Here is a 15,567-nt window from a genome sequence, read left to right as displayed (position 1 = left end):
TGAGTCTATGCAGGTTGTTTTCACCAGTGCCAGTAGCTCCGGTTTCACATTTAAGTTGTAGGCAATTTTATATTTGTTTTTTTATATATATATCTCACATCGGGAGAAAAATTTCCAAGACACAAATGCGTTTTTACCAATGCACTGCTGCTTCCACTGTGTGACTGACACCGCCAACTTTAACATGACGTTTCCATCGCTCTTATTTGCGCGCGTTCTGTTTGGGTTTCCAGCAATGAGTGAAATTACCAAAATAAAAAAATAAATAAATGGGATGTAGCACAAAATGTGAAAACAGGAAAATACCACCTTGTAATCCACTTATTTCAGCAAAGTAACTGTAATCCAATTACCACTCATTGAAACAGTAACTGTAACGGAATACAGTTACTCATAATTTGTACTCTGATTACGTAACGGCGGTACATGTAATCCGTTACTCCCCAACACTGTACATATGTATGTTGATCAATAGGGAGTTTATGGTTGGGGGGTGGGGGGTTTAAAAGGGAGAAAAATGCAATACTAACTAGAATATGTATAACTGCAAATAATAACACTTGAATAAAAATTTGATCACAAAAAAATTAAATGCATGATAACAAACACTAAAATACATTACGGACACGGATATTTTTTCACAGTTGGCCAGCAGGGGCGCAATGACTACTAAGAAATATTTAAAAGGTACACTATGTAATTTTTCTGGTGGACGAGCTGCCGGCCTGGGCAGTATCGGGAAGAGAGAGTGGCGTACCCGGGTGGTCGCGAGTCCCTTGCGGTTGCGTGGGAGGGGAGTGCGCACCGGAGCGAGGACCACCATCAGCGCGCGTGGCTTTAATTGAAATTAAATATGCTTATGTTATGTTTATGTTTATTTTTATTATGCCCACTGTCTTCCTTATCATCTGTTTAACACAAAAACATAAAAAAAAAAAAATAAAAAAATTCTTCCTTTCTTCTAATCTTGAAATAGCCCATGGATGACAACAGTGCCCTCACCGAACTGCAGCGCCAGTTTGAGGTTCTTCGGAAGCAACAGGAGAGGAGACAACTGGATCTGAAGACGAAGGAGGCACTGGACCCTGTTGGAAACACAGAAAACCTGGGACAGTCTAAACAACGCATTCCAATTGACACGGCAGAGGAAAGGTATTCACGTCATACTACGGGATAAGACTGAATTAAGTGAAAGTAAGTTTAGTTTGTAGCTTTAGACTTTATCCTTTTTTCCTGTTGAGAAACATTTAGTTTCCATTTGATTTTTTCTTCAGCCTCAGACAGGTTCCCTCTGGGTGACCGCAGGGCAGTACCCAGGACCCCCTTATCAGATCTTGAGCCAGGATCATGGTCAGGACTTGTTGTTATGTTCTCCAGGTATAGGTGGTTGTTTTGCCCCAACTGAAACCATGCCCCCCAACCCTTTAAAAGGTTGCATTCACATTGTACCATGTAAAGATACCATAGTTTCAGATGGAGGACAGCGCCCTGTATAACTCTATGGGACATACAGAAATAACAGAAATTTGTGATCCACAAATGTTAACTAACACGAATTATATCTTGAATAAAGCCACCATTTTTGATAGACTGAAAAAAATGTTGAATCACTTTTTTTATTTATGTCTTACAGAGAAGACGTTAAACTTCAACGTGTGCCATTTTTTAATTCATGTTGTTACAGTAGCTACAGAGATACTGTCCATTCTTATTCTTATGTATCTCTTGTTCATGTGAACACAAACTGTAAAATATGATATTGAATAGTTAGCTTTTGGTCTGTTGAATTACACTTTGAGGGGGAAGGCTACAGTACATACATGAAGAGGTTCCTGTCTGCACTGCCTGTACTCTAAGATGTTACAGAGAATATGTTATTAGGTTCTTTTTTTCAGACCTAGAGTGTTATTTGCTGTGACGTGACAGCAACATCACGTGACCACTCTGAGGAAGACGCTAGTGAGCAGTCGAAACTGTCAGGTATGAAATAACACTCTAGGCCTGAAAAAAAGACCCTAATAACATAGAATATTGGAAGACCAAATGAATCTCATTGGACTATGTTACAGAGAAGTTTTATGCTGTGAAAAGAACGAAGCTGATTGGTTTAAGCAGAATATTATAATAGTTTAGTTAGTTTAGAATAGTTTAGTGTGGCCTTGGTTCACATGGGATCTTGGCATTCTTGAAACGAAAGTAAACACTTCATGACATGTTGTTCAGTGCATCTTTAGTGTTTCAAAGTGCATGACGAATACAGAGGAATAATGATATAACTATTTTCTATCAAATATCAGGATTACTAATGAGAAGACATTCTTGCCCAGCTATACAAAATAATAGGCTCTTAGGTAATGTGAAAAATAAATAATCATATATTTAGTATGTTTTTGTCAGAACAAATTCAGGCATTATTGGATTCAGCCAGCTGTTTGAATGAGCCCTGTCATTTATGTGTATTCTCATTACAATTACTATTAGGTCAGCACAACACAAAATAATTACAACATCTAAGTCTTTACTCAACAGACTAAAGAATGAAAATGAGAACTTGACGGACCAACTGCGTGCCCTGAAGGATGAGAACGGAAAACTGTTGAAACTAGTGAGTGAAAAATTTTTTGAAATCAAACACCTCCAGAAGAAGAGAGAGGAGGAGAGGCTGGCATTCACCGGTGAGACCTTGGGAAGTGTTATCCTGGAAGCACTGGTGTGAGTGGAACTGACTTTGTTTGTTTAGGCACGTCGGGAGTGGCAGGGGATGTAGCCGCGATCAAGATTGTGGAGTTGTCCAAGAGAAACAGGGAGCTGACAGTCGAAATCGAGCGTGAGAGGATCAAGTCAAAACAGAAGAGCAACGCTATCAGAGAACTGGAGAAAGAGGTGACTGCTTTTAGAGTTATGACCAGAGAAACTTAAAAAAATGTGTGTTAAAATGACCAATTAGAAGGGAGGTCAAATGATTTAAGTCTACTAACCAAATAGTGGTAACCCTTTATAATAAATAAACTTCAATTTAAAAATTCAGACTTACTTTAATAATACCTTAACCCTAATGAAATCTCAAGTTTCCTCAGTCTCCTTAGAGCTAAAGGTTAATAAAATGTAGGTAGTATCAAGTGATACATAAAATAAATAATCACTCAGTCCACAACAATATTGTAAATTTGCAGAGACAAAAATGTTTTTTATTGTTTTTTTTTGTTTTTTGTTTTTTTTTTCTTTTACAGTTACAGAATGCATTGATTAATCCTGGGAACAGTCAAGCAAAGTCACAGTCGGGGAAGGATTTGGAGGTAATTTATCACTTAGATGTCATCACATGTATGAATATGATGTAAACCTGGGGTCTTCAACCACCATCTGCCACCAGGCCCCAGAGGAAATCATGACATATTTTAAAATGTATTGTATTTTTGTTTTGTTGATATGTCCCTGTGTTTTACTAGGAAAATATAGTGCAAATTAACCTAATAAATAAGTACCGGTAATAAGTAGTAGTAGTCGTTATAACACATTTTAAAAACATATAGGATTAGGGGTTGTACACATTTTGAACTGTTGTTACTGGCCTTGCCCCCTTCAAGCACTTGTGACAGTGCTGATCCTTGCTTAGTTTGATACTATCAACACCTGTTGTTAATTATAGTGTCACTATTACTCTAAAATTACAAATGCATTTTGTGCAGATCAAAAAAGTTACAGACGTACAAAACAAGAAACAAGAATTTATTATTTTTCTTCTTTTATCAACACCCATAACATTACCCATTTATTTTTATCCAATCCAACTTTATTTGTTTAGCACATTTTATAAACAAAACAGTCTCCAAAGTGCTTCACGTAGCAATGTAAAACATTTACTTAAAAAAAAAATCTGCATAATTATGTTTCAATCATGAGGAAACTAATAGAATCGATAAATAAAATAATAATCATAAAATCAATGAACAAAAATAATAAAATCAATACATAAAAGCTTAAAAAATAGATAAAAACAATAAATAAATGAATAAAATAAATATAAAAGACACAGAGAACCACACAACTCGCGCCATATTAAAAGCCAGAGAATAAAAGTGGGTCTTAAGACAAGACATATTCCACTGTGGGGGCTGTCCCCCCTGGTTTTAGGTCTCATTTTAGGCACCACAAGCTGGAGCTGGCCCTCGGACCTCACCGCATGTTCAGGGGTGTAAATCTGGATGTATTGTACTGAGATGAATTTTATGTTGACAGTTCATTTTATAAGGGCACAAATGTTTTGGACAATTGAGCAGTACAGTTGTTGTGAATAATCACCAGCGTCATATGAGTGAACTATCTTTGACATTTAAAAAAATCTGAAGCCACTGAAGCACTGCTGTGTGTTTAATCTTTTTCAGTATTTCACATTAGGCCACAATTATTACTATATCGACTTATTGTTCAATATATGAAAGCTGGAACAATATATTTTGGAGATCTGTATTTATTATGTTTATATTTTCTTTGCAATATTGGGGAAGTTTGCGTTATTTTAGTTTTGAGCTGTAGATGCTTGAATAAATAAGTTCTATGGCCAATTATTGATTCATTATGTTGCTGCAAATCATGCTTTCAAATTATGCTATTTAAACATGGTTTACTGGGATTATCTTGCTTTATTACTTATGTGTCGGTGACATAACGTAGTTAGACCCGAGCGCCAGAGGCTGGCGAAGGGCCTATTAGTTAGTTTATTTTTTAAATAATTATTTTATTTGCAAACTACATACATTACAAAAAATAGGAACTAAACAACATACGAGATACAAGACAAACATGATCAAATATTACATACAAATAGGGACAAAGGTGACGGACTGGTGACAGTGTGGACCTTGTGTGTGTGCGTTTGTGTGTGTGCATATGCGTGTGTGTGTATGTATGCGTGTGTGTGCATGTGTGTATGTGTGTGTGTGTGCACGGGGGGGAAATGGACAGGCTATTCAGATGATTTACTGCTGACCTGTATTATTAGTTAATTTGAGTATTGAAAATACGTTACCATAAGTATGTATTGGAACTTTGCCTCAGATCTCCACTCAAGTCAGAGCAGGCCGCGCAACGCCCATGCCCCCATGGCGGGATGCGGGGGCCACCCCCAGGGCCCTGATCGCGACTGCCCACCCTCGACGAACCACCTCCTGATCTGAACGCTCCAGCTCCCTGATATATATGCACATGTGCATACATTCACACGCACACATGCATGCATGCACCTGCCTGCACAGGAACATACGCACACATCCACATGCACAAAAGCACAGACACTCAGGCACACCTTCACCCACGAACCCACACTCATCCATGGTTGACTTGTGATGCATTAAAAGTATCAGCGAGGTAAGGAGCTTGAAGGTAGACCAGAGAGGGAAGCCAGAACAGAGGGGAGGTCCTGACAGGACAGGGGAGTACAAGCTTGGGCACCTGTAGGTGGACCCCTACCTCCCCTGACAGCAGAAAGAGCCCAGCCCGCTAGGGACCCGAGGCAGATCAATGTCAAGCTGTAAGTGTATTAAAGTAATATTTTATATAGCCTGTCTATCCCATCCCTGTTTCTTTATAAAATAAAGTGGTGTGTGTTTGTGCAAGTGTGTTTGTGAGTGTGTGTGAGTGTGTGTGAGTGTGTATGGGTGTGTGTTGTGTGTGTGTGCAGGCGTGCATGTGCTTGTGTATGTACTCTCAGGACATCATGTATTTAAATTTCGAGCAGAAAGTGGTTGGCTACCAGACAAAGAAAAGAGTTAAAGGTGAATATTCAAATATGTTAAATCATAGAAATGACATTTGTAGGAAAATGAGGAAGGTGGACCAGGGTGACTGGGGTGCTGTTGTGTTGACGGGGGTGGTAGATGTGTATTCCAGTGAGATATAGTCAATGAGCAGGTTTTTCCAATGTGTCAGATGTATGCTATGCCTTGATTTCCAGTTCATGAGGATAGTTTTCTTGGCGATAGTTAGGGCCACAAGGAGAGGTTTATGGTTTTTATTATCTATTGTGATTATTGAAAGGTCTCCTAGAAGGCAGAGTGAGGGGGCATGGGGATGTGACAACCCATAAAGTGGGATAGTGAGTCCATGATTTCTTCCCAGAAGTGCCTGATGGGTGTGCAATGCCAGAAGGCGTGAATATAAGTGTCGGGACAGTTTTGTGTGCAATTTTTACAGTTAATTTCTGATATGAATCCCATTTGAACCAGTGCAATGAGTTCTGTGAAGGACCTTATATTGTATGAGTTGTAGATTTGCATTTTTTGTCATAAGATGTTTTTTACAGATCTGGGTCCAGAAGTCAGCATCACGAATGAGGGAGAGATCTTGTTCCCATTTTATTAACGGTAATGATATAGGTTGTTCGGAGTGAGATATTATTCTATAAAATCTTTGATAGGAGTTTTTTGGGGTAGGGGATATTGATTAATTCTAAGATTGCAGGGGGAAGGCATAGATTTGCTGTACTAGTATTTATTTTTGACTGTACAGAGGATTTGAGTTGTGAATATTCCAGAGGTTGATTACTCGTGGTGCCGTACTCCTGGACAAGGTGTACAAATGACACCAGCGCGTTATGATGGAAGATATGTTGTATATGTGTGATGCCCTTTTGCACCCAGGAGTGAAAATTAAGTGTGATTTTGTGGAATTTCCACCAGGCTGTCAGAGCGGATGCTATGGTTGTTACTTTGAACCATGAATGGTGTTTGATTGATTGGCTGAGAAAGGGGATATCTGAAATCTGAATGTCCTTACAGAGTGTTTTTTCTATGTCTAACCAGGTGTAATTTGAGTGACTGGGGTGTGTCCACTTATATATGTACTGTAACTGATTAGCCAGAGAGTAATGATAGAAATGTGGTGCATCTAGTATGAAGTGTAGTCAGTTTGATCCTTGGTGGCTTATTTTTCCAGTAGAACTTAGTGATTATTGAGTCGAGGGAACTGAACCAGGTGTTGGTGGGTTGGGTTGGAATCACTGAAATTACATCATTTATTTTTGGAAGTATTTTCATTTTGATTATGGCTATTCTGCCCAGAATGGATAGTGGTAGATTCCTCCAGCAGTATAGATCGCTGTCTATTGTTTTGAGTAGTGGGGTGAAATTGAGTTCAGTCAGCTCTGACAGTCCACATTATCTCAAGAGGTGGAACATCAAAAGTTATTCAAATTTTTCACATTCATCTTACGGTCTCTGAGCAGTGAAGTGACAAAAAAATACACACAGTTTCGGAGATTTACAAATTGCTCCCATTTGCTCAAACAAACTCCGAAATTCAGAAATTTTGCACAAAATTCCATTTTGTCATCCTGATCCAAAAGTCAGTGACACCCATGCCATATTTTGTATGCCATTGCCATAGCAATGAAATAAACTCTCCATGGCAACATGCCATTGGTAAAATTGACAAATGGCACAAACTTTGGCAGAATTCACTAAAATTTTAATCATGGGCACCCTGACCCTGAACAGACTGATGTAAAGTGGGTGAAATAGCGACCCCTAGAAAATTTGTGGAAAAATACATTTTTATTTATCATAGATATACAAAATTTGGCACTCACATTTGTGACATGGTCGCGATTCATCCAGTGATGACCAGACCCCATTTACATTGTGTTGCCATGGTGACAAGCCAAAATTTTGTCCTTACCAATGGGATATCCTTTCACAAACTTTGGCGTAGCCAAACCAAATTTTGTGGCTAGATGCATAATGGAAATAGGAACAAAAATGTATACTGTGAGCATGCCCCTTTACAAACCGGACATCTGCCATGGGTTGGGGTTGAGGTTGGGGTTATAGTTGGGATTATGACTAGGGTTATGTTTAAGATTAGGGTTATTAGCATTAGTGGAGGGTGTGGTGTTCTGAGGGATGCGACGTTTTGCAGGGCGCTGCGTTTGTGGGGCATACTGTAGGTGCACGTGAGGGCCGATTATTGCCACTTGAGGCTATATTTCCAATGTTATTGTTGATTGTTACATTTCTTGGTAGTAATATACCATGCTTCAAAATATGTTATTGTGACAGGCCTATTTTAAATTCTACAAAAAGGACAACATCCACACATTTGTTTTTATTTCACTAAGACACTTTTTATTTGCTATTTTCAGGAGCAGGGGAACCGTTTGGTGAAATCTCTTCAGGACAAACTGGCCGCAGCCCTCCTCAAAGTATCTGAATACCGCAACCAAATCCAGACTGTCAAACAGGAGCTGAGAATAGCGCAGAAGGTATAGACCATAATTCAGTCCTTGAGAATCACACAACAGTGGCTCATGTTTGATGCTTGTTTTTAGGTTTTGTGCAGTGAAGTGGGAGAAGAGGTCAACCTGCAGCAGTTACTCAGCTGTCCCGGGAGCTTCAGGGGCCGAGCACAGCAGATTCTGACTCTACAGACCAGGGTAAGTTCGCTGTAGTAAGCACAGGGAGACAGTAAGGCCAATATTATGCTATTTTCTCAAGATCAATGTTGTTTCGTCATCAAACAGTCCAGGAGTTGTGTTTTGTTTCATTCACATATGTTTAACACACCTGCGCATTTAGCCTGAGTACTTCTCTCAAACAGAAAACACTCTGTTCTGTTTTGTGATGTCATGTTCTCTACTGTCTTTTTAAACAACATACACCTTCATTAAAATCATTTTGATGATTTTTAGCCCTGGAAGGGTCAGTAGCTACTGAACTGAAGGTAAAAGGAGCTGTTAACATGAAAAATCCTGCTTCATGACAAGACATTACAGAGACATGCTGTGGAACATTCAAGACAAAGCAGTAACATCTCCATGGAGACAAACATGTTCCAGACCCTGCACAAGAAAAGTTATATTGTGAACCTTTAAGTAAACAATAATATATTCATCAAACAGCTTTCTATTCACTTCTAGTGACATTAGAAATTCTCACTTTTGTTTTTGTCAATTTAGTTAGAAGAGTTTTATTTCTAGATAAAAATGCAAATGCAAAAAGCGATAAAAGACAATCCTCTGAATTGACAGTATAAGTTTAAAGTATCTATAAACTAAAATTGCCTTGCTTTTACTTGGCAAGTCCTGCAGAACTAGCCATTGTTCAAAGTGCTTCAGTAAGTTTAAAGTGAAAGACAAATGAAAATTGACCGTACCAATTTGTCATCTCTTTGTGACTTCGGCAAAACTTAGACCATTAACTTTTTAACAATAGCTCAGAAGATTTTTAATACAGTGCCCTGATTCTTGATATACTAATAATAACTAATATCTAATATATGATATAATATATAACTACCGAAATATTAAAGAGCCCATGGTACAAAAAATTTACTCTTGTGATCTTTAAACTAATGTTGTTATCTCCTCATGGAGTCATGTTTTGTTCATTCACACAGTTATCTTTTATTTTTATGGCAGTCTGTCTACATCTCCAAATTTCAAAATGCTCTGTTCCACCTTGTGATTGGCAATTCCAGGGCTGAACTCATCCAGATTATCACGCAGGTAAACTGGACTCAAATGCAACACAAGTATACAAAAACAAAGTCTTAGTTTAATAACAGAAAGTGACCTATAACAGGTAATTAGTTTAATATGGCAAATCAGACTGAAAATACAACAGAGGAATATATGATTATCAAACCTGAATGAAAATATCTTCCAAAAACTGGGTAATACTGCTGGGATTAATCTCAAACAGGTACTCTAAACAGGAATAAAGCAGAATGCACAAAATGCAAACAGAATAAAAGATCAGAGTGTCAGAGAGCTTGAGTGTATGTCTTCACAGGTCAACAAACTAGCAAAGACTGAGTGAGCAGGAGGAGTATATATATATATATATATATATAGACTACCCTGATTGGGGAATGAGAAGCAGCTGTAGGAAAAGGAGGACTGGAACAGACTGGGAAATGGAGTTTAAAAACACAGTGAAGCACTTCCTGTATTATGACATCACAAAATGGAAAAGAATGTTTTCTGTTTGCAAGAAAAACTATCCTAAAATACGCAGAAATCCTGCATATTTAGGCTGAGTGATTGAGGCTGTGTGTTAAACGTGTGAATGATACAAAACACAACTCTGTATGTTTTTAATGAAGAAACACCATTATATCATTAAAACATTACATCGAAATTGAAATTTAGAGCTATCCAATTTCGATTTAATTGCCAGGGAAGGTAAAAACTGAGTCATAGGATTTCCAATTGTACTATCGGGTACATTAAATTAAGGTATTAAAGGTGCATTATGTTAATTTTAAGGTGAAGGGTTCACTACATGCTTGTCTTCATGGAGATGTTATTCTTTGCCTGGAATGTTCACAGTAAGGCATTAAGCACATCTCCCTTTTTTGTTTTATAGCTCAAAAACACCTTAAAAACCTAAATTCTGGCTCGCTTCTCCATTGATCTGACCATTAACCTGTCTCCATTGTGATTACCAGGTTAAATTCCATACTTTGGAATTTTCGTCTTCTGATCTTGAGCTAGGCTTTGTCAGGACAACCTTTGCTGTTGGATTTGACCATTTTACCTTTTGTACATGCTTTGGGCTGATGGGGGAAACCCAAAGAAAACAATTTGATCAGATTTTGTTGTGTTTAAATGGATAAAAGAAACTGACAACATTTTCTCTCTCATCTCTGTACACATTAGTTTGCCCTTTTTGCACAGTTTTCCTTCACAAAACCTTCAGAGTTGTGAACAATAAATTACAGTACCTTTTAGGAAATTGTAATGATAGAATGTGCCACTAATCCAGGTTGCAACACACATTAAGGAACATCCAGACAATTGTACAAGTTAAAAGTACTTGCTAGAAATACTAAAAATCTACTAGAAAATTATTTAGATATAAAATGTTCTATGAATTCAATATTAAAATACAGAAAACATGCCATACCAACTGAACCTCCCAGACGCCCTCGAGTGACAAACCTACATAGGACCACCAAAATACAAATAAATACCAAATTGGCTCAAACATACTATTGTCAAATAGGGATAAAGATTTTCATCTTACATTTTGCAATCTTATCTTAATAGTCCTGTACCAGTCTGTCTTACTGTATTAAATACATGAAAAACAGAACTAGTTCTTTTTAAATGGTTTACAGTGGTCCAACGTTATTCCCTTACTCTTACCTTATACATTCCGAACATCCTAATTATTCACTGTGATGACTTTGTAACTTTTTGAGACCAGAGTGTTTTACCACCACAATAAAGCTAACAACAATAGCATAATAACCTGCCTTTCGGACAGTAAAATGATTTCGACATATTTTGACCTCAAGTCCTCAAGTGCTTGTACAATATACCTGTACTGGGGCAAGACACATGTTATTCAAATACATGGGGAAAAATCTGGTACAGGCCCTTTAATAATCACTTTTTTTTTTTTTTTAAATCCTCTGAAATACATATTGTTCAAGAAAGTGTTGAATTTGAGATGTGTTTGCAGTTTTGTATTTTAGACATGCTTTAAAATAATCCTGGTTTACTCTACTTTATTTAGATTCTTTCTTTTTTAAATTTAATAGTTTAGCCCTATTGTTAGTTCACTAACCAAAAAGACACTACATTGTTAATGTTTCATTCACCTTTTATACTTTACCTGATAACATGGTATTCTGTTATTCGATTATTGGAAACTGCAATAACAACTCTCATGTCCTGTTTGCAACAGTGAATTAACAAGCCCTTCAGCTCCTCTGCTATTAGAGCTAATTTACACATCTAACACATCTAAGTGCAATGAGTTTGCAGTATTGTTTAATGACAAGGTTAAGGGCATAAAAAATTCCATCAGTTCCACAACGCAAATAACAAGCATGCAGCCGCAGAGACACTTAGAGTTGAGTCACTTTGCACTTGTAACTGACAAAACTGTCTTAGAGATCATCACCCGTCTGAGTTCATCTACATGCTCCCTTGACATGTTACCCACTAGATTTCTAAAGTCCACCCTCAACAATGTGGTTTCACCACTTGCTCACTTAGTTAACATGTCACTTCAATCTGGAACATTCCCAAGAGCTTTGAAAACTATATTTAATTGACTGTATTTGAAAGACCTCCATTAGCTATCTAGCTAGCTATTCTTCCTGGAGACCTATGTAGCATGTTTTGGGTTGGGTTGATGGTGGAAACTGGAGTGCCTGGAGGAAATCCATCCAGACATGGGGAGAACATGCTAACCCCACACAGAAAGGCCTGGGTGACCAGGGGATCAAAACCTTCTTGGTGTAAGGCATGAGTGCTAGCCACTCAGCCACCGTGTCGCCATTGCAAAACTGCGGTCATTGAGCTACTCCTAAAGAGCAGTCTGGATGCCACAGAACTGAACAATTTCCGACTCATCTCAGTTCTGCTGTTTTTTGGCAAAGTCCCTGAAAAAGCTGTTTACCAACAGCTTTCGAACTTTCTCCAAATGAACAGCTCCTTCGATGTTTTCCAGTCGGGTTTTAGAGTCCACCACAGCACTGAGACTGCTCTTATCAAGGTGACAAATGACATGGGCATCGCTAATACTGCACTAAACTGATTCAAGTCCTATCTAGAAGACAGGAAGTATTTGGTGAAATTGGAAACTGTGTCTTAGATCACAATGCCCTGACCTATGTGGTGCCCCAGGAGATGATCATTGGCCCCTTTTGTTGAATTTCTACATGCTGCCGTTAGGCCAGTTAATATGCAGCAATAACGTGTCTGACTACAACTATGCTGATGACACTCAGATCTGTGTCTCACTGCAGCAGGCGACTATGGTGGACAGTGGACTCACTTTGTCACTGCATCCAACAGATGAGTGTGTGGACGCAAAACAATTTTTTCCAGCTAAACTCAGACAAGACAAAAATCAAAGGTTTACTGTCTAAAGTAGACTTGGAGAGACTTATCCATGCGTTTGTCTCCAGTAGGTTAGACTCCTGTAACGGCCTCTCACTGGCCTCTTCAAATTAACTGTGACACGCTGCAGTACATCCAGAACGCTGCAGCTCGGTTCCTGACTTGAACCAGGAAGTACGAGCACATAGGTCCTGTGCTCAAGTCTCTGCACTGGCTTGCTGTGGCTCAGAGAATAGATTTTAAAGCGGCTCTGCTTGTGTACAAGTCTCTCCATGGCCTAGCACCAAAGTCCATCTGTGACATGCTAATGCCATATGAACCATCTCGCACTCTGAGGACCTCAGGGACTGGCCTCCTGCTGAAGCCCAGAGTCAGGACTAAATATAGGGAGTCAGCGTTTCAGATTCATGCAGCTAAAACGTGGATCATTCTTCCTGAAGGTGTGAGACAGGCCTCTACTTTGACACTGTTTAAATCCAGGCTCAAAACAGTTCTGTTTAGCTGTGCATAAAGGTTTTTCTTTCCGCTTCTCTCTTGTTTCTCATTTAACGTCTTTCTCTCTTTTTAATTTAATGATGAGTATTTATGTTTTGATTTGTTTATATTGTGATTTTAATGTATTTATTATTCTGTAAAAAAAATTGGAATTACTTTGCGTAATAACTGTGCTTCCATGCCTTGCCTTTGCCCTTTTGACTATAGTCAAAATGTTATGTGGTAATCACTAATTTGTTATCCTGACACTTGATTGATTGGATTTAATCATAGAGCCAATGTCACCATATCTGCATTTTCCCCACAGGTACGTGATCTGGAGCAGCAGCTAAACCAGGCAGCCCAATGCAGACCCCAGAGCCTCCAAAGTGTAGATGAGTCAGAGTTATTAGGCCCCTTCAAGAAGATGCCCCCACAAGACCGAAACCTGAATTACATCCGCTCCATTGAAAAAGAGAAGCGGGATATGTTTGAGGTGCAGATTTCAGTTATTTCACTTCATTGTGTTTTTTTGATGTCACTACGAAGAATTGTGCAGAAGCCATATTGATTTTGCACATAAATACGGAATATAAATAGAAATACAGTAACATGATTGAATTATAAATATGTTTTTTTAAGTTAAAAGATCAAATATATACAGACGTGGACAAAACTGTTGGTACCCCTCTGGTAATGAAAGAAAAATCAACAATGGTTACTGAAATAATTTGGAACTGAGAAAAGCAATAATAAATAAAAATTTCCTGACAAATAACCATTGAGCATCATACACTGTTTTTGATTTGTTGTTCAATAGAATTATTTTAAAAAACTAACTAATGAAACTGGCCTGGACAAAAATAATGGTACCCCTAGAAAAAAGTGTAAATAATTGGACAATAGGGATATGTTAAACTTAGGTGTGTCCTTTAATTGGCGTCACAGGTGTCAAACTTGTCCTCAGTCAGTCTGCCTGTTTAAAGGGGGACATGTGTCATTGTGCAGTTTGGAAACGTGATGGACACAACATTGAGCATGAACCAGAGAAAGTGAAGAAGAGAACAGTGTCAGGAGACTAGAAAGAAAATGACAGAAAAGCAGGTTAAAGATAAAGGTCATAAGACCATCTCCAAGCAGTGTGATGTCCCTGTGATTACAGTTGCACATGTTCTTCAGAAGTTTAAGGTCCACAACTAGAGCATTTTGCTCATGAGGAATGGGTCAAAATACCAGTTGACCAGAGCAGAAGTCTCATTGGCACTTACAGAAATGATCTGCATGCAGAGTTTGCCTCAAAAGGTTGTACAACAAAATATTATGTTAAGGGTACCATCATTTTTGTCCAGGCCAGTTTCATTATTTTAATAATTAATAATAATGAATAATAATAATAATTCTGTTGAACCACAGGTGAAAAGCAATGTTTGATTTTTGTTGGGCAATTTTCAGTAAATTTTTATTTATTATTGCTTTTCTCAGTTTCAAGTTATTTCAGTGAATATTGATGATTTTTCTTTTATTGCCGGAGGGGTTCCTATAATTTTGTCCACGTCTGTATATTTTTAAATAACTACATAATACATTAAGATAAAAGCAACTAATACATAAAGATATTAAGAAAATTACTTTACACCATCCAGTTGATGTCATTCACATTCCCTGACAGTGTAATGCTAACTGTACACACTGCTCTAGTTGGGACTACAACAGGTGAGCTGATTTGTGCTGTTAAACAAGTCCCCCTCAAATAACATTACACTCACAAGATGGCTAGCACTAGCACCTTTTTATAAATAAAAATAATGTATAATTTATGTCTGAAAATAATTGCTGGAAATCCATTGCAATATTTTTTGTTGAATTAAATGTTTCAAAAGACTATTGTACAAAGTCCTCGAGAAGGTTAATATCTAGCACATATATGCTTGGACTGATATAATAACTAATAATTTAACAGCTCCAAAGGATAATTACTATGTACATTGTAAATATATAATCTTCCTAATCTTCTGATTCGTTTTACAGAGAATTTCAGCTGATTATGACACTCTGCTGAAAGATCACGAGGATGTGAGGAAAAAACTGGATGCCTCAAAAGCCCGCAATAAATCCCTATCATCTGAACTGAAAAATCTCAAAAGTCAGATCTCCACTCTTCTGGAAAAGGGAAAGCATGACGATGAACTGGTGGATGCACTCCTGGTAAAACTAAAACATGTTTAAAAGGCCCATATTATTTG

General features: G+C 37.9%; 1 protein-coding gene across 3 annotated transcripts in view; it reads left to right on the top strand.

Moving 5' to 3' along the window:
• The window catches only part of ccdc13 (coiled-coil domain containing 13), a 53,232-nt gene that overhangs the window by 16,853 nt on the left and 20,812 nt on the right, over positions 1–15,567 (top strand). For all 3 annotated transcript variants that reach the window (XM_055151539.1, XM_055151538.1, XM_055151537.1), the window contains 8 exons: positions 977–1,152; positions 2,530–2,675; positions 2,741–2,883; positions 3,231–3,296; positions 8,138–8,257; positions 8,324–8,428; positions 13,653–13,820; positions 15,353–15,529. In XM_055151539.1, the coding sequence (XP_055007514.1) occupies positions 980–1,152; positions 2,530–2,675; positions 2,741–2,883; positions 3,231–3,296; positions 8,138–8,257; positions 8,324–8,428; positions 13,653–13,820; positions 15,353–15,529 (1,098 nt within the window). In that variant the 5' untranslated portion in view covers positions 977–979. The remainder of the gene's footprint in view (positions 1–976; positions 1,153–2,529; positions 2,676–2,740; positions 2,884–3,230; positions 3,297–8,137; positions 8,258–8,323; positions 8,429–13,652; positions 13,821–15,352; positions 15,530–15,567) is intronic.

The sequence above is a fragment of the Boleophthalmus pectinirostris genome, unplaced genomic scaffold (genome assembly GCF_026225935.1).
Source record: "Boleophthalmus pectinirostris isolate CB_2022bp ecotype Guang Dong unplaced genomic scaffold, ASM2622593v1 HiC_scaffold_16, whole genome shotgun sequence".
Lineage (NCBI taxonomy): Eukaryota > Metazoa > Chordata > Actinopteri > Gobiiformes > Gobiidae > Boleophthalmus > Boleophthalmus pectinirostris.
The sequence above is the reverse complement of the archived record's forward strand: the minus strand, read 5'-3'. Positions and strand labels throughout refer to the sequence as shown.